The sequence below is a fragment of the Varanus komodoensis genome, unplaced genomic scaffold (genome assembly GCF_004798865.1).
Source record: "Varanus komodoensis strain SLA01 unplaced genomic scaffold, ASM479886v1 scaffold69, whole genome shotgun sequence".
NCBI lineage: Eukaryota > Metazoa > Chordata > Lepidosauria > Squamata > Varanidae > Varanus > Varanus komodoensis.
Genome location: NW_025336334.1, coordinates 1,436,096 through 1,459,955, shown reverse-complemented (window position 1 = coordinate 1,459,955; position 23,860 = coordinate 1,436,096). Strand labels below are relative to the sequence as shown.

The window sequence follows — 23,860 nt, the reverse complement described above, 5'->3', positions numbered from 1 at the left end:
TTGTTGCATCTGCGTCATTGGCTAAACAAGAAGAAAAAGTCCATGCCTTTCACAGTCCCAATGGTGTGGAGGGAACCCACCAATCATAGTAGCGACTGCATGGTTTTTGCAGGTTCCCCCAATTAAAAACCAGTAAATGAATGGAAAGTTATGTTATTGGTATCAATAAAAAGATAAATTTATAATGATTGGTGTGGCAGCATTCTCATTGCTATATCACATTTTGCAGAAAAGTTATGAAGCATAATTGCACACCCCCACGTAATTTTGAATTATTTTGATGCAATTTTGACCTGAAGCTGTATCTTGGAAACTGGAGCCAATTAATACTCAGGACTTAATTTTCCTTTATTAGTGCCCCAATTCTGGTAAAATGTAGCTACTTCATTTCCAAGGCTTTCTCCTTGTGAACCAGTGATCTGCCTTGTTAAGACCATGACAGTGCTTGAAGGCAAGCATGTAGGTTTAAAACTTCATGGAGATCCAAAGCTTCACAGTAGACGTGCACAAGTTTTTCGATCCAAAGGACCACATCAGGTGTCTACTGGGCAACAAGGGCCACAGAAGTGCACATAAAGAGCACATACCTGTACCCCAGCAGCAACACATATTGGCCTTGCAACAGCAGCACTAAGTACTGGATCTCCCTCCTCAGCACAAGCACATGCAGACAACACCCCAGCAGCCTCGGGAAAAAAAAAAAAAACAACTCTCCCTTGCAGCACCTACTGCTGCTCTGAAAACAATTGGAGCTCCCTGTAGATGCCAGACATTAAACACAGAAGCATCAGGTGAGGGCTTCCTGCATTTCTTGCTAGTTTGGACCTTCTTATTCTCTGAGGTCTTTTGAAAGGATGTTTAATGCTGAATTTTAAAACTGTGTATTTCCACTCTTCACATGTTAGGCACTTAGTTTATTTTTAAAATTAATTTTATATTATTGCTGCCCGTACAGCTTTTAAAATAGTTCATTTTGGCACTGGGTTATTATACTGGTTTTATTATATATTTCCCTGAAACCTATAAGGTGACTTATAAATTTAATAAATAAAATAAATAAATAATGGGAGGAAGCAAAAATTACACTTGTCCTCTGTTCACCTATAGCTCTTTCATCAGTTTCTCTAACAACCTTTCAGCAATCTTCTGCAGCCAGTTCTCAATTTTGTTTTTCCTTCCTATCCACATTTTAGAACTTTACAAAGTATTATCCTCAGCCTGGCAGACAGGTATGGCTTTGTTTTTTCTAAGGTCTAGCTTGGTGGATCTTTAAAGACAGAGAGATAGTGAAGGGTGGTGGGTATATTTTGACAGGAGAGTTAATGTGTACAATTCCCACCCCCCAGCTTTAAAGCTTAGAGGGTAAACTTGGGTTAAATATTACCATCTCAAACCAACCTCATAAGGCAGTTGTGGGGATAAAATGGAAAAACTTTATGAATGCCATTTTGAACTCCTTGAATAAAGGGTTCAATCCGATAGACAGAACAAATAAGGGGTTACCTATTTAATTAGCTAGCAAAGCCATGAAAGAACCTAGAAAGCGAAAGCTAACTCTGCTTGGCACAAAACTACAGCACACATGGCCCCCATAACATAAGTTTTGTCAGTTCTTGAAAGGAGCTAAATTAGGTTGCTAGCTAGGCCAAGAATTTGCAGAATATTCCCTGAGCTGTACTTTTGTTGCTGAACACAGAAAATACTGAAGGATTTTCTGCATGGTGGTTTATTAGCTGCAAGCCAAAGAAAAATAGATTGAAACCACTTACTTTTGCAGATGTCACCAAGAAACGTGAGCTGCTTGGTTTCCTGCTAGAGAAGGAGAGAAATGTTCAGAAATTATAGCAAGAAGTAAGCTGCTCAGAAGACATTTTAGAAAAATGTTTAAATGTCCCCAGATATTTAATCATCTCCACTGTGCTCAAACAGTATGAATAAAAGCAAACCAGTAGTGAGCTGAGAACAACTTCCTGGTTTTGTTCTGTGCTTTCAGCATTAAGGTTGCACCCTCCAGCGGGGCACAGAGGCAAAGAGAGCAGCCAGCCATTGTACATTTCTAAGCACAGCGATTTGTCATTGTATAAATGCTGAAACACTGAAGGATGATGATGGTATCCCTTTTAAAGCACTAACCTAAACTATCAGAACAAAATCTTTAAAGGAGTTGTATTGAAGGACACAGTATGTTTGTCTCCGATTGGACCAGTCGTGCCTTTGAAATACTGCCTTTACGTTTACAGAAGGCAGAGAAAGGAAGTTGGAGTGTTTCCTTCCTGTAAGAGACATTTCAAACTGAAAGTACCTTCAGTTCTTCAGATATTGTATAACTGGTGCGTTCTCATAAATCAGGGGTGTCTTTGATAGATCTACTGGAAGGATGCAGAGTAATTTCAGTAGCTTGCCATGGTTTCTGACACCCCCACCATACTTTAATCAGAGCAAGACAAAAATCTCAGATATGGCCGGGCCAAGTGATTTTCTCTTAGCTTCAGTATTTCTCATATGACAAACAGGAGCAATATTTCTCTTCAGCATTGCTGGCTAGTTTTAGAAAGAAGTGCTAGTAACCCTAATCTCTGGAATATCAGAAGCAGACTTGCACTTGTGCCTGAGCATGGTGTCCACATGTCCAATTTTTAGAGAGCGGTCATCTGTGTAATGGGCTGGCCAGACTCCAGTGCAAGTGCACCTTAGTGACAACCATATTAAGGAAGGCCTACAGCCTTGAAATTGTCCATCCACAGTTAGCACAAAAACAAGCAGCCATAATTTCACTTCATCAGTCTTCCTCACTCTGGTGAAATGTATTAATTTTATTTAAACTATATTATTTCTAATTCTGCATATATTTATTTAGCTATAACTTGCAGATTTGGTGCAAATGTATGTACTCTTCTTTGGTGATGCATAAGTAGCAATCTTATACCAGCTCATGATGTATTGGAAAGAACTGACCCTATTCCCTGAGCCAATATTTTGCATCATGCTGGTGTACCTTAGTATTTTAGCAAGAATCAAAATAGACCCTGAAAGCCTAAGGCATACGTGCCCCCACCATAGTCTTAAATTGTCCTCATTTCCCAGGGTACAGTTTATGTTTGCTGGTACCTGTTCCTGAAAAAATCCTGACCCTGTTTTTTCCTTTGGGGATATTCCACTGCAGGTGGGGTGCTTGAGATGCCAGCCTCCTTCCTGCCCCTTGCCTTTAGGGCACCTGCACAATTTTGGAAACACAAAGTCAGCTTCCTACATCTATTTCATCACTTCATCCCTTTCCCATAAATCAGGTAATAAACTTGCTGAGTGTATTCAGACACAAAGCCATTATGAGATTAAGCACTTTTTTAAGAAGAAAAAGATGAGGGAGTGCTACTGTCATCATTTACTAACATCTTGCTTTAGAAGCAAGTTGGGTGGATAGTATCAGAAGACTCTTGTAGCTGGATTTAGTTGTGTCTGGGTGGAATGAGGTATTTTGTCTGTTCTGTGCTTGTTGGAGAAAACAATTCTTATCTATCGTATGCCCTCTGAGGTCTAAAGCAGGGCAAATGAATGTAGAGAAAGGCTTTTAACAATGGGTACTGAGGGTAGTTGCATTCAACCTGCATTGCCAGAGCATGGATCCCTCAAAGAGGACTTTATTCCCTTTTTTGATCAGAAAATGTGGAACAGTGTGCCCCAGGGCATAAGTTAGCCCGTATTTGTCAACATGTCACCCAGTCAGCTCTCTTTTTCTGTGGGACAGAGCAACAGAGAGTAGGACATTGATAGTGACATCATAAATCAATTTTTAAAACACAAGAGAAAAGAGGCAATTATCCTGACTGGAGAGCATCTAGAAATTAGCATCTAATTTCTTTTATTTTTTTAAATCACCAAGTGCTTCCAGGTTTTGTTCCCAAGTCCAGTGAATAGTGCCACTGAGCTCACTCCCAGTTACTGAGTCTCCAGGTTTGTTTTTCAAGACACTTGGAAAAACATACAACTGAATTCTAAATTTTATTTTTTAACAAAATTTGGCCAAACATTCCTTACCTTTTCATCTAATAAGGCAGTGACTGATAATGTAAGCATCTGGCCATGTCGATATTGTGGTAACTATTATTTTATATTGCATTTATTCCTCTTGTGAGAAACCCAAGACGGCTTACATAGATCCATTTTATTCTCTCAGCAACAACCTTGTGAGGTTGGACTAAGATTCTTTGGCCCAAAATCACCCAGTGACTTGCACAGCCAAGTGGGAACAAGAATCCAGATTTCCTGAGTTCCCAGTCCCACCACCAAACCCGCTCTGTTCTTAAATATTTGCGGAGATGATGTATCTGCTGCCTCCAAATGATTGATTTGACTATAACAAGATATGTAACATATGTGTCATTGATCAGCACCCTCATTAGACAGGGTTTGGATTTCAAGTGAATTGTGCATATTTTTACATTCCAAGTGTCTTTGTTGCCACCTGGTGGCTAAACGCAGAAGACATTATTGTTAACATACCAACAGAGAAAGCTTTGTTACTATAACCAAGTCAAACTGATGGTCCACCTAGCCCTGTGTTGTCCATGCTGACTGGCCAACAGTTTCCACAGCTTCAGAAAGAAGTTTTTCCAACCCTTGCTGGACTTGGCAGCCTTGAACTCAAGAACTCTTGAATGCCAAACATGTACTCTGTGAGGATGCTGTTGTCCTAGGAGGCAGCTAGACAGAGGCCTCTAACACAAAACAGAAATGAAACCTCCATGATCTGTGCAGTACTTTCCCACACAGTCTAGATGGAGGTTTTCCCACATACATCTGGTAGTGGCTTTCTTAAAATCAGAAGTTTTGCTCAGATAAAATATGCACTGTCTTACCTTGGCCTACCAACTAACTACAGGACAGCACTGCAAATATTACAATCTTCTGAATTCTAAGCTGGGTATTTCTGTAGCTATCTCCTCTTACTTGGTAGAGCCTTATGAGCAGGTGATCAGTTCAGACCCCTAGCAAGAACCATCTGTCCCTCTCTCAGCAGTCAGGGTGATAAGGGGAAGTAGGTAAAAAGAAGTGGCAGAGAGAGAAAACAATTATACTGAAGCTGTTTCATGGCATGTATACAGTGGTGATCATTTAACACCCACTTCCAGCCTAATTTGTCACACAGAGAGGGAGGAGGAAGGGAAAAGAGGTTGCTTCACAATTCCTTCAGGGCTAGCAATCATGGGTGTGTTTCTTAGAGCACCATCAGTTTGACATCTGTGAAACAGGTATTTTGTGCTGTGTGAAGACAAATATGCAATTTGGTATTTGGGGCTTAGATCCCACTTCTAGTTTCTTAGTCAAACTACTTGTTTCATCACAGACAATTCCATTAAATGTACTTTGGAGGAGAAAACTGTGTTCAGAAGAGTAGTTTTGTATTTTGGTGTCCATGTCCCATCTCTGACTTAGGTTCTTAGACATTTCTTTCAGCCTCACCAATATTCTTTGTAGGAAATTTGTGTTTTGTGCTGGCTGTATCCATGGTGGCAACCATTTGGTAAATGAGCAAAAACCCAGAGGTCACCATTTTGTAAGGGTATCCACAACACCCAATCACAATTCCAAATGTGTCCACATTTGGGATCTCCTAAGCTAAGCTATTGCAAGGGATTGGAATGTTCAACTGCTCAAGGAATGAATTAGTTTGCAATTCAAGCTGTGTAAGGGAAGAAAAACTAATGGTTTGGTTGGAATTAAAGCCTCACACACATGGACAAGCCAAGGAAAGATATCTCAGGAGGGCATGAAAGTGAAGGCATAAGGAGGCTAAAACATGGCAGAACAAATGCTGTCATGATGAATAGAGCACAACAGAAAATTACAGGAATGGGGCACAATAAAAGCCTTATCTAAAAGCACCCTTTGTGATCTGGTGATACAATAACATGGGCAAAGAATTAATGGTAATGACTTACATTTCACATACTGAGTTGAACTGACCGACCAACCAACCATTTGGCTGCAGGAGTTTAATTATTTGCAAAGGCTGTTTTTATTGCTGAAGAAGAAGAAACGGACTGCAGGTAAAGGTACTGCAAGCTGTGCGGCAGCCAAGTGAAACAGCCTTTCACATTTCTGAGGAAGCTTGCAAGTGATAAATAATGTTTCTTTCAAGGATTATGTGAGTTATTTTTAAATCAACCTTTTTGAGAAACCCTGATAGGTTTCAAAAACTCAGTTTGAAAACATGCGTTTTAGGAAGATATTTTCAATATATTTGCCCACATTTCGATATATTTGCCCATATTTGCCCATTTGCATAAGCAGCATCTCACCCAGCAGAACCAACAACCCAGACAGCCAAATCTCCCTTCAGAAGAAGAAAAGATTAAGAAATCCTACTTTATTCAAATTAGGCAGCGGCTCCACTTGAGATTCACAGTGTATTCAGTGGAAGTAATACTGGATGGTAAAAAGATGACACAAAAAGACAGACGAGGCCTTCAAAAGCTAAACAGAAGAGTCTGAGGTCACAGTCTCAACACAAACCAATACAGTGAAACAAAACTTATACATAAATGAAACTGTGTGTGGCTTAATTAACAAGGATGGGATACATATTCTTAAACTGGGATGTATAATGAAATGTGGGTGAAAAATAGATGGACTCATGTTTGTGTTATGCACAGGTGGAATGAATTCTCCCTTGCTAAATGGATCACTACTACTTCCTACTCTCACAGTTGCACACATTTTTTTAAAATTAAACTCCACATTCCATCCAGCCAACACCCATACCCAGATGTTATAGGTCTACATTTTACCCAAGGGCCTGTATACCCTTTTAGAGTATTCAAAGCAGTTCATGACTTAGGTATCTTACAATGACCCTGCCCTGAAAAGAGGTCAGTATTGTTATAATCTTTGTATTGCAGATGTGGAAACTGAGGCTGACAATGGCTTGCCTAAAGCCACCTCGTGAATTTATGATGGAAGTGAGATATGAAGAATTCAGAAATGAGCAAATTATTCAGATCTTCTCATCAATGGAAATAAGTCATAACTGCATTTTCCACTAATGGAACAAGACATTTTTGTTGAATGTAGCATACATGAGACAGTATCTTGCAGAGCAAACAAGTACAATGTGAAATATTTCAAGAAATTAAACTACATTTTAAAAAACACAGAGTGATTTCAAAGCATAAAGAGTAACACTGAAAAAATGCTAACCGAAGAAGAGATATCACCATGCATCAGGGAATACAATATATGACACAAGAGGAAGAAAATGAAGACATTTCCTCCCCTCCCGCTAAAAAAGGCTGTTCTGAAGATCCAGATCACTCAACATTCTTGTATTTGGTGAACAGGTTGTACAAAACCCTTAGGGTAGATTTCAGATCCAAGTTGACAACATCTGTGGAATTTAAAAAAAGAGGGCATGATTGTTTTAATGGCTCTTGTCTTAGAATACTAAAAACATTTTTATTGGCAATCTTTTTAAAGAGAAAATAATCTTGGCATTCCCTTGATAAGATCATTTTCAGATTAATACATTGTCTTTTCCAACAACTTGTGCAATCTGAACATTTTACGTCATCTGAGAAACAGATCTGAGAAAATATTCCATTTTAGAACTTCAAGGGTATTGCTTCACATGGTTTATTTCTTCCAATTAAGATGCCAAATTGAACATTTGTTCATCAGCCTTTGTTCTGCACATTCTCTGAGATCCAGAAAGCAAAACAGTAGCTACATCTAAGAACTGTTATTATTTCACACAGAATTTAAATCCAGCCATGCATTCACTGTGTAATCTCAGGCATTGTTATATGGCAAAACAGAATTCAGGAGGCGGTGAATTAAAGCTCCCATTTAAAACTTGCAGTTTCTTATCCTGTGGAGAAAACTTTTATCTTTGCAGAAGCTAAAGGTGATCAGAAAAGACTTGCATAATCAGAAGATAAAATTTCTCTGAACTACACCATTCACATCACTTTTCCACTATAGTAACTACATCTTCAGGAGAACCATCTGAGTTAAAGACTTTACAAGTACTTCTATTAACATATTCAGCAAAAACATTTATGATAATCTACAGATAAGAAAGGTCTTCCCCTATGAAATTTCATTTATTTTCATTAGAGAAGTTTTCAAAATTTTCCAGGATTTTGGAGTTCTTGGACAGAATTGGGGGAACATAGTTTTTGGACCAATCTGGGGGACATACTAGACATCAGCAAGTGTTGGTTTAATCCAGACGGTTCTAGGCTGCATTTCAAACAATTCAAGTTTAATTTTATAATAATTAATGCAGGAATAAGCAAAAGAAAAAGATGGAGTCCTACAAACAAACAATTTGCCTGAAAAATGAGCAGCTTGACAGAATGAAGAAGCACCAGTGGGTATTGAAATCTTGCATGGACAATTTATCTGTAGTATCGTTAATAAATCGAACAGACTGCAAGAGCTGAAAACAGCTTTCTGTTCCCCCTGGTACCAACACAACAAGCCACTATAAAGTGTGACTTCTTTCTCCCCTCCCTGCCTCTCCTGCAGGTATCCCTTGGGATACTATGGAAGCACCAAGTTGTTTCTCTACCCCTATTCTAACTACAAATGCAAGCTGTTGGGGGCTCATCATGGCTTTTTGGATGCTTTAAAAAAAACTTCAGACCATGAAATCTGACTGTCAGCAGGGAATAAGGAATGAAAAGGAAAAACATTAAAAATGACTTTTCCCCTAACTGTGACTGGTAGCTTTTGTAACTATAATTGATCCTACACTGGCTTCAATAAATAGTCTCTCAAAGAACTAGTTACATTGATTTGTCTAATAATGAAGTTGAAATAAAGGCATATCAATTTGTTAAAAGGCAGATGATCAAGCAACTAGTGATACTGTTTGAGAGATAGGAATCCAGTTTTATTATACACTCCAGGTTTCTTAAGATTTTAAGAACTAAACATGTGAATGTAGAAAGACAACCAGAGTGGTAAAGAAATGACCCTTTGGAGAACCAATCCTCCCAGCTCCCATTCCCCCACCCAATGCACGCACAAACGGCAGAGTTGCTTCTGCACACTACCTTCTGGTCGAGCCTTTGGCTTCTTCAACCCTCCATCCTGCATCAGTTCAAAAGCAAAAGAAACATTGTGAACCTGCAAAACAACCAACCAACAGAAAGCCCTCTGTTAGATTCACATAATGAGGAGGAAGGATTTTTCTTCATTTTCCCTCTCAGGGACTTTATCTCCATTGGATTCTTAAGCCAATCTTGATTGCAAATGTATTGTCTGCATCCAAGAACAGTATTGTTTAAAAATATTAAAACAGTTGTCACCATTGGTCTCCATTTCACACATGAGCATTTTCAGCTTCTGTAATCAATTCAGGTAACCCATTCATTTCACACACAGCAACCTCGAGACTCACAAGCTTATTTTCAGAAACCTTTGAAATGTTATGTTCAGAAATGTCTTGTGGTTGTGCCTCTGCTGAACTGTGGCCCTATCAGAGGTGGTGATCACACATAAGGACAACCCTAACCATAGAAAGTTAGTATGTCAGGGAAATGGCTAACTAGCTTTTCATGGACAGGGCGCTTTAAACACTCAATCCCTATCCCCACCATAGTCTGAAGTCGGGGGAAAGCACAGGGAAAGTTATGTGTACATCTAGTGTGGCTAACATTTACAAGAACTGAGAGGGGCTGTCAAGGACAGGAAATTGTGGAGGACATAAATTCATAGGGTGGCTATAAATTGGAGATGTCTTGAAAGCATAACAACACTTTGGCTAACAAGCTATAAAAGCTGCAGCCCTGATGTGCTTCATCTTCTGATCTACACAAGAGGCTCATGTATGAACCAACTCAATCTTGTCAAGTAACTGATACATGAGCTTGTCTATAGAAGCAAACAGGATTGATTTGTGATACCCGGAAGAGTGTACAATGAGTGAAACAAAGAGCATAATCACTCTAGTTAAGGATGTCATTGCAGAAAATCTGGTCCAAAGTTGTTATCAATGAATAATTTTGAAGTAGCTACTGCCTTTTTGGTTTATACTAATGCCAAGCAAAACATTCTTTTTCTGCTGTTGATTCAGAGTGCTCTGCATCCACCCCAGTTTTAAATTACCAATTCCTGAGATGTTACATTGGCATTGGAGGGGAAGAATTTAATTAAAACTGCTCATCGTTCAGTGAGCTGAGCAGTAAAAACAGGCAAAAGCTTCCCCTCCCTGGGAGTTCAGCATTCAAAAAGCATTTATTGCTCTTTCCAATTCTTGCTTAATCTTCACTCTTCTAGTCAAAAGCAAAATCCTATGGATAGCATTAGCTTTATAAAGACTCTATAAATTGGCTGAGTGCTGCCTCAAGCGCTATAGATAAATCTTTAAACACATAAAGATGAAATTGCATGAATGAGGGTTGTACCCTCTTTCACACACACACACACACACCCATCGACACAACATCCCTTCAACTAGACAACTCTTTTATTTTCTATGAGGGACTTCAAGCAGTACTATGCAAACTGACTTATGAGTTCATAATATTTATTAATACATAGCTTCATGTAACTTTATACTGAGAATATAAGCACTTTATATTGGCCATTCTGTGGAAATTATAGCATCAGCATTTGGGGCATGTTCATATAGCTGAGTCTGATTCAGCAGTTTTGGTGCATACACTGAAAGGCCCCATGGGGGCTACCCCAGAGACTGAAAGGAACAGGGAACGCCTCCTGGGTGCCTGCGACCAACGCGCTGTCCCTATTCTACAGTTCTTGCTGCCTTTCAGTTGAGGCTATCCAGTCATGGAAGCAGGTTTCATCACCCCATCCCTAGCTGGATGGGCAACTGAATGTGTCCTCAGGCCTACCTGACCTTCAGCGTTGCACATGGGTAGCCTTTTGAAACTAGCCAAAATACTTCCACCTGATGTTTGTGCAAGAGAGCAAGAGGTCTGCATTCAGCCCCCTCACCTGTTTCCCAGCCTAACAACGGGATCTTAGACTTTTAGAAATAAAAATCTGGGCACAGAGACTCAGCTGCTCCACATACATTCTGCTGGAGCAGAACCTTTGGGATGAAGTGTCATTATTCCCCTTGGGCTGTAATTTTCCTTCATTTTATATCTGCAAGGCACTATATCTTTACAGGCTCTCTTTCTCTCATACACACACAGTAGCTAATACTTCATCATAAAGTGAGTGGGATTTATTAGCTGCTTGATCAATTGGCTTTATAAGGTGAAATTCATAGCTAAGCTTTATAATATATATTCTCACATAGCTCTGAAATATTAACAGTACAGATTATCAGCAGTAATCTTGACTTCAGTCTTGCTCCAGTTATTTTCTTCTTTAAACTGCAATCTGCTCACATAATGTTCGTTACAGGGAGGATTATGCAATATAATGTGATGTAATAATAAACTGATAAAAATAAAATAGAAAACAACAGCTCAAAGAATACTGCAAACATACACCCACCTTCTGATCAAAACTTTCAGGTGTTAAATAGAAATTGTGAAGAGGAACAAAATAGTCTTCAAGGAGTCCCATCAGTAATACCAGGTAAACACCATCTGCAAACTGAAGAGAAGTACCAGTGTCACTCCCAATGAGGCCACAAGAAGAGTCAAACAAGGGTCCAGTTCACACAATCACCATAGTTTAAACAAGCCGCAACAGCTTCTTTAAACTATGCTCTGTCCGAAGTGCCATTTGCCAAATTACCCATCTGCATGTCCAGCAATTTGAGTGTCTTTGAAAGGGCTTAAGCAAAATCATGAAGCCTAAGAGAGAGTACCAGTGTAGTGTAGTGGTTAAGAGTGTTGGACCGGAATCCGGAAGAACTGGGTTCTAGACCCACTCCACCACAAAGCTCACTGAGTGACTTTGGGCCAGTCATGGACTCTTAATCTAATCTATCTCACAGGATTGTTGTGAGGATAAGATTGAGAGGAGGAGGAATATTATGTAACCCACCTTGAGTTTCTTGAAAGAAAAATGGTGGGGTATAAATATAATAAATAAAACTTTCAGAGGCTAGTGGTCATGAAGACTATACATTAGCCCATGCACACCCATTCCTGGGGGACACAAGCAGGAAGGTGCCACTGTGCTCAAGTCCTACTTGTGAGCTTCCCAAAGCTGCTTGGATGGCCACATAGTGTTGGACTTAACAGGCTTTTCATTTGATTCAGTGGCCTCTTATATCGTATGGAACAGGAAGCAGAACTGCAATGAAGCAAAACTCTCAAAAGAAGAAAAAGTGTTGAAGGGAGTAGGCAGATACAATCTTTACCTAGGACAACAGAATGGCTTAATCTGGCCCTATATTTTTAGCAGCAAGTATCTGGGTGGAGAAGCATACAGGAGAGGGTGATTTTGACCAGAAAAACAAGTGAGGAAATGCTTAAAGCTCCTCCCTTCCCCAGTAGCTCAGTGAAATTCCCCACACTTTCTTTGACTTTACAAACACAGATGATTATGTGCATCTGAATATGCAGCATAACCTTCAGCATCCATAATGAATGCCACTTACCTGGGTTTCCAATTCTGTCACTTCCAAATTAAGCTTATTTAGATGTTTGTTTACAAAAGTGATCAAGGACTGTAGAGGACAAGAACACAAGAATCAAAGAAATGAAAAAAACCAACCAATTTTCACATTTTAAAAAATCTGTGAGTGTAACATATTCCCAATGCAAAGCCAACTTCAAACCTTACACTGATGTAGTATACTTTACCACTTTTCTTATATTTGGAATTTGAAAGAAGTGGAATCAACTTCATACAATGCAGTTTTAGCCCATGCAAGTGGTTTAAGCATTCCTCACATAAATGCTCATATGGGCAAATCAAATGTTCTTGAAGCCTCTAAAAATATCTGATACAAAGTCTACCTGGTCCTTTCAGAGGGCTTGCTAAATTTAATTCATATTTATTTATTACATTTCTATAACATCCATTAAAAGCAGGTTGCTTACCTGTAACTGATGTTCTTCGAGTGGCCATCTGTGCAGTCACACATATGGGATACTGCGCCTGCGCAGTGCCTGTGGCCGGAAGATTGATAGCTAACGGTTTTTGGCGGAAAGCTCCGCTCCCCCTCCCCCCTGTGGCCTATAAAGAGCGGAGCGTCCACCATTTTGTTCAGTCTTTGCGACCGAACATACGATATCTTAATAATTTTAAATCTTTTTTTTTTTTGTGTCGGTACCATAAAAAAGGGGGATGGTCGGTACCGAAGATGCCTTTCTCATCGACACCGAGCTGTCAATGCATCCACTCACCGACACCGAGCAGGGCCAGCGGGTGGGTTGTATGACTGCACAGATGGCCACTCGAAGAACATCAGTTACAGGTAAGCAACCTGCTTTTCTTCGTCGTGGCCTCTGTGCATCACACATATGGGCATATTAACAAGCTTACCATCAAGGGGGCGGGAAGGTGTCCTCAGTGAAGAACAGAGGAGAGTACAGCTCTACCAAAGGAGCAGTCCCGTCGAGCCTGAATATCGAGACGGTAGTGCCTGGCAACGGTGCAAGGGTTCACCCAAGTAGCGGCTCAGCAGACGTCATCAATCGGGACCTCCGATGCGAACGCAGATGAGGTTGCAATAGCTCTAGCAGAATGGCCTCGGGGAAGTTCGAGTTTAGCTAACTGACAGCACAAGACAATAGTGTGGACTATCCACTTAGAAAGTCTTTGTGGAGTGACTGGATCGCCCTGATTCCTAGTAGAATATTTGATGAATAGCTTATTGGATTGGTGAATAGACTCTGTCCGCGATCGGTAGAAGGCTAAGCAACGGCGAACATCAAGTGAGTGCAATGATCTTTCCAAAGGGGTCAACGGTGACGGGAAAAAAGCAGGCAGCACAATGTCTTGTCCTGTATGGAAAGGTGTAGACACTTTGGGTAAAAAAGATGGGTCGAGGCGTAAAACGACCTTCTCTCTGTGAAAGTTTAGATAAGGAGGGTCTATTCGAAGAGCGCAAAGTTCACTGGCCCTCCGGGCTGAAGTGACAGCTACAAGAAACACCGTCTTCCAAGAAACCAATTGCAGATCCACTGTCGCTAAAGGTTCAAAGGGGGCCTTCATAAGGGCCTGCAGAACTACAGAAAGGCTCCATGTGGGCATAACCGGTCTAATTGAAAATTATATAGTCCCCTCAAAAATCTCTTGAGGATAGGATGAGAAAACAGAGGTGATCCGTCGACTAATCCACAGTGGTAGGCTATCGCGGCTGTATAAACTTTAATGGATGACGGCTTCACTCTGGAATGGTGCAATTCCAGGAGGAACTGAAGAATTTGTTCAATAGATGAGAGGAATGGGGAGAAAGAACGCGACTCGGCAAAGGTGGAAAAACGTTTCCATTTAGCCTTATATGACTTCCTTGTGGACGGCTTTAAGGCAGAGTCGATGATATGCTGAATATCAGGGTGCAAAAACATCGGATTCGAATTCGACGGGTCTTGTCTCGAACCGGATGGTGCAGAGAGATCAGGGAAAGGGGAAGCACCCGAGTGATTGGATTTGACAATTGGATCCAAGGTGGTCGAAGTCATCGTCGGTACCGATAGATTAGTAGAAGCTGTCGGATTCGTAACTCTTGAAACCGTTGTCGGCATCGATGGAACGTCAATCATCAAATTCGTCATGCTGTTAGGTTCAATGAGAGCAAGTCTGGGTGGCAAAGTTTGCCGTCCACCTGTGTTATAAGATATGGGAGCGATGGAAGATGAAGAAATTCCCCGTGAGAGATGTCGAGTAGTTTCACAAACCACGCTTGATGTGGCCACCAAGGGGCAACTAGTATCCCCGATGCCCGGTCATGCACGATCTTTGCTATGACCTTCATCAGAAGAGGGATCGGAGGGAAGGCATAGAAATGCATGTTGTTCCAAGGGATCATGAATTCGTCCCCTAGGGATGCGTGTCCGATTCCCGCTCTCGAACAGTAAGCCTCGCACACCCTGTTCTGTTGGGTAGCGAATAAGTCCACATCGGGGAACTCCCAGCGCCTGAAAAGGTGGTTGCGCGTACGAGGGTCCAGTTTCCACTCGTGAGAGGTGAACATGTGCCTGCTGAGAAGGTCCGCGTGCACGTTGTCTATGCCAGCCACATGAACAGCCATCAGCGCGATGTGTCTCTGAATGCACCAGTCCCAAATTTCCATCGAGAGTCTTGCTAGAGTTGGTGACTTCGTCCCTCCTTGTTTGTTCAGATAAAAGACGGTCGCTATACTGTCCGAGGTTATCTGAACGATCTGATGATGAAGGAGGTCCTCGAAAGAACGAAGGGCCTTGAAGACTGCCAGTAGCTCCAGGAAGTTGATATGATTTGTGGATTCTAGACGATTCCCCGTACCCTGGGTAGATAGGCCAGAGCATATCGCTCCCCATCCTAGGAGAGACGCATCGGTGCCGAGGGTTATCGTAGGAGGTCGCACCCTGAAGGGGACTCCTATCGTAAGATTGGTCGGTTTCAGCCACCAGCGCAGAGAGTGGAGCACGGAAGATGGGATCCGAATCAGTTTGGACTGTGGCTCTCTTTGAGGGTGATACACCCTGTTGAAAAATAGTTGTAGTGGGCAAAGCTGAAGTCTGGCATGTGGAACCATGGCAACTGAGGACGCCATATGTCCCAGGACCCTCTGGATAGACCTCGCCATGACCGTTCCTTCTTGTCTGATTCGATGGATAAGGCGAGCAAGAGTCTGCTGTCTGTCTTGCGGGAGGAAAGCTTTCTCCAGTGTCGAATCCAAGCGGGCTCCGATGAAGGTGAGCATCTGTGTCGGAAGAAGAGAAGATTTCTCTGTATTAATACATAGGCCTAGGTCATCTAGTAAGGCACAGGTCTTATGGATGGCCGCCAAGAGTCCTTCTCTGGACTGTGAGACCAACAGCCAGTCATCGAGGTACGGATAAATTTGTATGCCCTGAAGGCGTAGGAAGGCACAGACAGGAGCCATGCACTTGGTAAAAACTCTCGGAGCCATAGCCAGTCCAAAAGGTAAAACAGTGAACTCATAAAGTTGGCTTGCAATCGCAAAACGAAGGAAACGCCTGTAATTTGGGTGAATTGAAATGTGGAAGTAGGTGTCCTTCAAGTCCAGTGAGGTGAACCAATCCTCTCTCCTTAACAACGGCAAAATGTTTTGAAGGGTAGTCATACGAAACTTTCTCGGTACAATAAACGTATTTAAGTTCCGTAGATCCAAAATCGGACGTAGACCACCATCCCTCTTAGGGACCGTTAAGTATCTGGAATAGAATCTGTGAAGTCCGTCAGATGGAAATACTTAACGAATCGCTCCTTTACGAAGAAGTTGACGTATTTCGTCGAGGAGTACCAGTGAGCATACAGTAGACCTGATCAGACTCGATGGAGGAACGATGTCGAATTCTATTCGATAGCCGTGTTGAACAATGGATAATACCCACCGGTCAGATGTGATGGACTCCCAAATGGGGAGTCGGCTTTGAAGCCGATCCCCAAATGAGAGGGGGGTGGGTATTGAAGGAGTGTGAGGAATGGTTTGCCAGTCCCGTCAGCATTGCCTCCGATTGCCAAAACAACGGCGGCCCTGCTGAAAACACTGTTGGGGCTGAGGGCGGTGGCACTGCTGTTGTTGTTGCTGGCGGTGTTGAGGCTGCTGCCTCGGTTGATAGGATTGCCTGTAGGATGGACGATTCCAGGACCACTTACGTCTGGCGTGAGACTGGATCTCCATCCTGCATACCGTCATCCTCGATTCATGGAGCTCGTTGAGCTTATGGTCGGTTCGAGAATGGAAAAGCCCGGATCCATCGAAAGGCATTTCCTCTATCTGCCGCTTGGTTTCTTCCGGGAAATTACAATTCCGGAGCCATGCATGCCTCTGAAGAGAAACGGCACCGACTAAGGCCCTGGAGTCAGTATCCACGTGGTGCCTTGCCGTGGATAACTGCTGTACCGCAACCTGCATGGCTTCCTTGATCAGGACCTTCGCGAGATCACCCTGGTGGTCTGGGAGGGTGGAGGTGACGTTGTGGAGGCGCTGCATAATAAAATACTGATATCTCGCCAACGTTGCCTCATAATTTGATATGCGAAGCCCCAAGCCCGAAGCAGCATAGACTCGCCTGGCCAGGGAGTCTATTTTTCGGCCCTCTTTATCTCTCGGTGCTGTGTGTCCTCTCGCCTCTCTGCCCTGCAAGGATTCGACGACCGCAGAGTTCGGTTTCGGGTGTTTGAGGAGGAAGGGAGTATCCTCTTCCCGAACCCTGTACATCGACTCATACCTCCTGGACGTCGGCTGAGGATGTGATGGCAGGTCCCAGGGCTGCGTCATCGCCTGCCACAAGGTGGTTATGAGCGGCAGAACGATAGATGTCGATTGCTCCCCCCGGACGACGTCGTAAAACTTGTCCGTCAATGGTCCCGGGTGCTGGGCAGCGTCGATGTCCAGGGACTGGAAAAGTCTCGACATCAGCTCAGCGAAGGAGACGTGGGACTCATCGGGTGACGTAGGACCCTGGGATGTCACAGCGACGTCCAGGGAGGTTGAGTCGACCTCCGAGTCAGCTGAATCGGCACCATAGTAGGGTGGGGCCGAAGATGACAACTCTGCTGGCAAGAAGGAGCGGCTGCTTCCACTTTGTGGGGATCGAGGTGGCACCCGCCTCGAATCCACTGATCGCGGTTGGTCGCGGGGTGGAGGAGATGATCGTGCCCTGGGAGCAGGGTAGTACCCTACAGAGAGCAGATCGCCCCAAGTATGGTAATAAGGGCGACGCCAACTCTCTGGGCGTTGCTCTACCGAGCGGCTCCTCCGGCTCCCTGGTGGAGACAGGCCAATGTCTGTTTCCATCGTCACCGCGGGCATGGGTGTCAGTGACCTCACCCTAGGAGGGGAGTCCTGGATTTCCCCATTGGAAACTGAACCCCATAGAGTTGGAAGGGGTGCAGGCGGGAGGTCAACCAAACAGTGGGGAGACCCTTGAGGGGTAATCCACATAGCCTCCTGGAGGACCGGTTCGGGCGGGGTCGGTACCGTAACCGCCACCGGTGCCGAGGGTCCCATCGGTTCCGAATTCCAATGTCGGGGATGGTCCAGACGGTCCAAGGTCTTGGACTTTTTTGGAGGCTTGGAGACCTTCTCCTTTCTGGCCTTCTTATGGCCTGCCGACTTCTCTTCGGTGTGCTTCCGCTTTTCATGCTTCTTTTTAGGTGAAGCAGAAGGGGCCACCGAAACAGACGCACCTTCATCCGAAGGCCGTGAGGGTGGGGCCATAGAAGCGGAGCCAGGTTTTGGGATGGTGACGAGCGGGTCTGACTGCATCAGAGCCCGATCCCAAAGGAGCCTCCGAAGCCGGTTTTCATGGTTCTTCCTGGCCTGCTTGGAAAAGGCCAGGCAATGCACACATTTATCCGTCCTATGCCCCTCTCCCAGGCAGAGGAGGCATAGGTCATGCGGGTCAGTTGGTGCCATTTTTGACCCGCAATCCGCGCATTTGCGGAAAGCCGCTCGCTGCGCCATCGCAGAAGAAGAGAAAGAAAAAGAGAGATAGTGAAGAGGATAAGTATATATTTTTGTTTGTTTTTGTTTTTTTTGATAGATCGAAAGAAGAAATAATAAGCTGGGAGTAAGGAGAGCTAAAAACTAGGATACGAGGACAATTCGAGAACGAGGTAATAGTCGAAGCGAAAGTCGAAAGCGGCACGAGGCACAGAGAATGGTGGTCGCAAAGACTCAACAAAATGGCAGACGCTCCGCTCTTTATAGGCCACAGGGGGGAGGGGGAGTGGAACTTCTCACCAAAAACCGTTAGCTATCAATCTTCCAGCCACAGGCACTGCACAGGCACAGTACCCCATATGTGTGATGCACAGAGGCCACGACGAAGAACTGAAGCTCTCAGGGCAGTTCACAAGAGTTAAAATGCTAATAATAAAAAACCATGATACAATATAAACTTGTAAAAGTGTGCAACTACAGCATAAAATACAAGCAATTAGGAAAGCTAACCAGCAAAGGGATTTTCAACAAAAAACTGGTGGAAAGGAGAAATTTAGAGTATGATAACTATATAAACCTATCTGAAATTTGAAAACAGAGCCAGCATTCCCTGTTCAAAACTTGCCTGATATTGTCAAGATCATTGTCAAGATCATTAGCATATCTAGCTGAGAACTATCTGTCCTGACCATTGGGCAGAGATCTTCTGACTGGAGTTGTGAGAAACCAGAGCCTTCTGCATGCCAGGATCCGCTTTACTACTAAGTACTAGTACTACTAAGTACTACTAAGTGTTTGTTCTGCCCTATTCTACTTTGCATTCCTACAAAAATCCACAAAGCATTGTTGACCATTGACAGGAAAGAAAAACTAGATTTATATAAGCTGTGGGCAATGACAGGTCTACCTGAGTTCTTTCAAATTTTTAAAAGTGTACTTTCACATACAGTTTTAGAGATATGAAACCTGCCACCAGCATGGACAACAGCTTTGCCCGGGCTTTGAAATATTACATGTGGCTCTAGGTAAAGGCATTTCTAGCACAGCTGAGTATGCAAACCTAAGGTCCTGATTTCAATCTTTGGTATAGCCTTTCCCAACTTGGCACCTTCCAGCAGTGCTGACAATGCTGGCTGAGAATGATGGAAGCTGGAAGTCCAACATATCTGCAGGCTGGCCTAGCATCTCCAATTAAAAATAGAATCCAGATAGTCCAACTGGGAAAGACTTCTACTTGAGCACTGTTGCCAGCTGGAGCAGGCCAGTGACCCTCCCTTACAGCTTTAGTTTGCAAAGGATCTTGGCACTTTTCTATGCATTATACAGGCAGGAAGCCAAGAATGAGTGCCACCAGTCCAATGGTCACTTGGTGACCACAGACCTCATATCACAGATCTAACCTACTGAAATATATAGACTCAATAAAAACTCCATTTTAAATACTGTTGAGAAAATATTCAAGATAATAATCCACATTTGCTAAAAGTGGAAGTAAAGCATGAAATACTGTGACAGCGTGGCCTAAAAGAAGATGAGTTCTTATATTCTCCTTCCCACTCCCCAAAATTAGCATATTTTGTGCTAATGTTCTCAAAGGAGAATTGTTTGTGAACTTTCAATTATGCATTATGCATATTGCAGAAATATCAGAATAGGAAAGCAATATTGAGGTATTATCTAAATTATTACCACCACAACATAGCATTTCCAGTAGAAACTGTTTGGGTAGTTCACATCGGCTCATTGTGACGTAACTTTAAAGGCCAATATCATTAATTTGAACCACAGGGTGGGGGATGAATGAACAAAAAACCTGCCACCAGATTTGTTTCACATCAGAAGAGGAAGCTCCAACCCTCCCACCAAGCCAATTGGTCACAATGTGTGTAACAGAGAGGGATTAGATTAAGGGATTCACTGAAAGTATTTGTGTGATAGATGAATCCACTGAATGTCTTACATGAGTCTCACAAAAACCTGAAGATGCTTCTGATTTTATCAAAGTTCATTACTACATATATGGGGGAAAAGAAGCAGTACTAGAGGTAAAAGGCACTGTGTACAGAGCAGTCACCTTTTGGTGGTGGACGCGGGAGGGCGGGGAGCCTTAGTTTTCATGTTGCATTGTAAGATTTCTAGCCAAGAAAATGGTTTTCATTTCCATATAATTATATCCTTTAACGGACTGAAGATTTTAACCAGGCATTTGCATTAAGATTCTGGTCTCTAATCCTTTGAATGTTGTCTGATAAACTATCATACTTCAAATTAGTTGTTGCACAATGAAAACCAGCATATAGAACACCTTTCTCTAGGCAAGGACTGATTCAGATATTATGGTGTTCTTCATGTGAATACAAGAATACAAGGCTGTGGACAGACTAGAAATTTATAGTCTACCAAACATCAATGACTGGTGTGTATCCATTAAGGGAATTAAGGCATTCATCACTACACACAACCTGAGAGCCAGTTCACAAAAACAATGCCTTCACGTAAGCCTAGCACAGCTCAGCATCTCTGAACCTGTCCTAAGACTTTGAAAAGAATTTTGTTGTTGTTTTAAAGAAAAGAGGTATAGACTTTAGAGTATACTATTAAAAGTTTGAGACTATTAGGACCAGAGGAAACAAATAACACCCCTCTTCTAAGCTCTCACTTCATTCTACTGCATACATTTCCTCAGGAAACTTTTTTTAGTAAGATAACAAGGAATCTAAAAATAATTTACTGGCAAACCAAACTTGTGAAATCAAGTCCCTTCCCATTTCCCATTGGTCCATCAAATGCAAATGTTTTACCTTTTTCACTACACTTAGTTTATCCGGAGCATGGTCAAAGAGGGTATCAAAAGCATCTCGCTCTGGTTTAAGAGAAAAAGGGAAATACGGCTTTGTTTAAAAATTAAAAAATAAAGACTTTTGTTTCGTGAGACTTACTGGAAGCAATCTACACATGGTGATTATTTTTATTCAATGCTCACCTAAGGAAATCTTGTAATGTATTCCCAGGGCAAAGTTTTCAGTGGAAGCATGGGTAGCCTTATCACTAGGAAACCTAACGTTTTTGTCTCAAGCAGCACTTTGGTTGGAGGAGCTGGAAGGGGGTTCTCTAGTCCATCACTGCCTGAGTGGGCAGAAACAGCAGCTGGCTTCAGATCAAACTAGACTGGGACCAAAAGGAGTAAAGGGGAAAGAAGAAAGAGTGCCTGATGCAACATGGAGGCCAGAGGCACATGTAGCAACTGTGAGATGGTCCCAAGCTGAGGAGCAAGGCAGGACTGAGGGGGCCACCATTCATCATATGCCTCAGGGCAATCCCAAACAGGAGTCAGTGAAATGCTGGACCAAACACGATATAGTACTTCTAGTATAAAATGGCACATTGATTTTGATCTTTGCATCTTGCACTCAGACCCCCTTTATGCATTCATTATCCAAGTTAAAATAATTTACTTACCAAATCTTCCCATCATCATCCTGAAAATCAGAGTTTTAGAAACACTTTGTTAGTTCATGGTTAACTGGTTCCTGAGAACCCATATTTTAATAGGAAACCCATTAAGGTTCACCCATTAAGGATGCTACATCATCTTTTAAGAAAGGTGAAAGTTCTGTGTCCGAATGCCAAAAAACTATTTTCTTTATATCTATTTTTATAGTATGGAAAGACAACATACCTTTCTACCCCACAATTATTTTGGTTATCGTGCTCATAGATAGGGCTTTGCCCTTGATTAGAAAGACAAATTTGTATGTGCTTACTAAAGATTTTCAGTGACTCAGTTTGCATGATCACCTCAACTTGAGTCATAGTGGCTTGCTTACAGCCGCAGTGCATGCTGATACCCATGTTGGGGGATAATTTGAGATTTGTTTGCACACAGTATCAAAAGGCTAAGGAGAGCAGTGCTTACTCTGTGGTGGTGGTGAGCTCCTCTGTGACATGGGTTGTCTGAAGGAGGCCTTCCCGTTTCTAGACGGCAAGGGGGGAAATGGAAATCAAACTTGTTAGGTTGTTAAAAAATAGAAAGCCAGAAAACATTCACTAAGATGTTCCAAGATTATTATTTAGGCAGAGCAAGATACCACTGCTGTTTGAACAGGTGGATTCATCTTTAGAAGAGTGACACAATCATTTTGTTGCCTTTCTTTGGCCTAACCTACCTTCAACAGCCTAACCTACCTCTCAGGGTTGTCCTTGTGAGGAGCTATGTAAACTGCCTTTAAAGCTCATCAAAGTAGAAAAAAGTGGGATATAAATGCAAACAGGGATGCTCTGCAAAAACTGGAAGAAAGTTCTGAGAGGTTGGGAGATGTCATATTCCTTTCGAGGCAATCAAAATGTCTCATACCAATACTGACCAATACTGACCAAGTCAGACACAATGGTCACCTTGAAGTGCACAGTTCATACATAAATTGTCCTTCTCATTAACAACATAATTTACAAACCAGGACGTCCTTCAGCTGCAGCAACTCCATGATAATCAGCAGCATATGGAAAACACCAGACATTAAGATATCTGAGATGCACAAGCTACAGACTTCCATATTGCACAGGGAAGTCTTCGGTTCTGATCTTATTTTTTGCCACAAATTTTGGAACCAGATTATTCAGAATCAGATGACTAGGCTTCTCTTGCACCAAAACTACTTCAGGCTACAGGCACCTGCCTCTGTACATACTGCAAACCCCGCCCACCCCACCCCCCCGCTTGCATAAAATGAGTAAATCAAAGAATATTACTAGCCTGCCCCCCTTCTTTGGTATCTATTTGTTTTCTGCATGCAGGGAGTCTTGCCCCTTCCTCTGCCACCAAGAGGGCAAGATTCAAACATGTAATTCCCCAGCCTCTAATGGCCTGATGTGGAATAACCCCAGAGTAGTACTACTATTGGTCTCCGCTGAAAGAACAGGCTCTCTCTTTGGTAATATGAAAATAATAAAATGGGTCTACTGTATGAGAGGGACTGCAGGTGGCGCAGTGGTTTAAACCGCTGTGCTGCTGGGCTGGTTGATCGAAAGGTCCCCAGTTCAAATCTGCACAACGGGGTGAGTTCCCATTGCTCTGTCCCAGCTCCTGCCAACCTTGCAGTTCGAAAGCATACAAATGCAAGTAGATAAAAAGGTACCACTTTGGTGGGCAGGTAACAGCATTCCGTGCACTTCGGTGTTTAGTCATGCTGGCCACATGACCATGGAGACTGTCTGCGGACAAACACAGGCTCCCTCGGCTAGGAAACAGAGATGAGCGCCACCCCCTAGAGTCAGGCATGACTGGACGTAACGTCAAGGGGAAACCTTTACCTTTACACTGTATGAGATTGTAATTGTAAAGGTTACTTGGATCCGAATGCCAGA

The 23,860-nt window shown here is 42.7% G+C and overlaps 2 protein-coding genes across 12 annotated transcripts in view; both read right to left on the bottom strand.

Annotated features, from left to right (window-relative positions):
• Positions 1 to 7,329, bottom strand: part of PARVG (parvin gamma) — a 29,057-nt gene extending 21,728 nt beyond the window's left edge. For 2 of the 9 annotated variants that reach the window (XM_044450817.1, XM_044450815.1), the window contains exons 1-2: positions 2,134 to 2,270; positions 1,770 to 1,809 (exon numbers count right to left, since the gene is read on the bottom strand). Coding sequence is in view for 4 of the 9 variants with exons in the window: in XM_044450808.1 (XP_044306743.1) it covers positions 1,770 to 1,812; positions 3,109 to 3,214; positions 7,198 to 7,217 (169 nt within the window). In the remaining 5 variants the exon portion in view is untranslated. The other 7 variants (XM_044450808.1, XM_044450809.1, XM_044450813.1 and 4 more) reach the window with 7 other exon arrangements.
• The window catches only part of PARVB (parvin beta), a 65,004-nt gene continuing 47,496 nt past the window's right edge, over positions 6,353 to 23,860 (bottom strand). For all 3 annotated transcript variants that reach the window (XM_044450818.1, XM_044450820.1, XM_044450819.1), the window contains exons 7-13: positions 22,413 to 22,471; positions 21,956 to 21,975; positions 21,298 to 21,359; positions 12,530 to 12,598; positions 11,473 to 11,574; positions 9,057 to 9,129; positions 6,353 to 7,384 (exon numbers count right to left, since the gene is read on the bottom strand). In XM_044450818.1, coding sequence (XP_044306753.1) covers positions 7,308 to 7,384; positions 9,057 to 9,129; positions 11,473 to 11,574; positions 12,530 to 12,598; positions 21,298 to 21,359; positions 21,956 to 21,975; positions 22,413 to 22,471 — 462 coding nt within the window. In that variant the 3' untranslated portion in view covers positions 6,353 to 7,307. The remainder of the gene's footprint in view (positions 7,385 to 9,056; positions 9,130 to 11,472; positions 11,575 to 12,529; positions 12,599 to 21,297; positions 21,360 to 21,955; positions 21,976 to 22,412; positions 22,472 to 23,860) is intronic.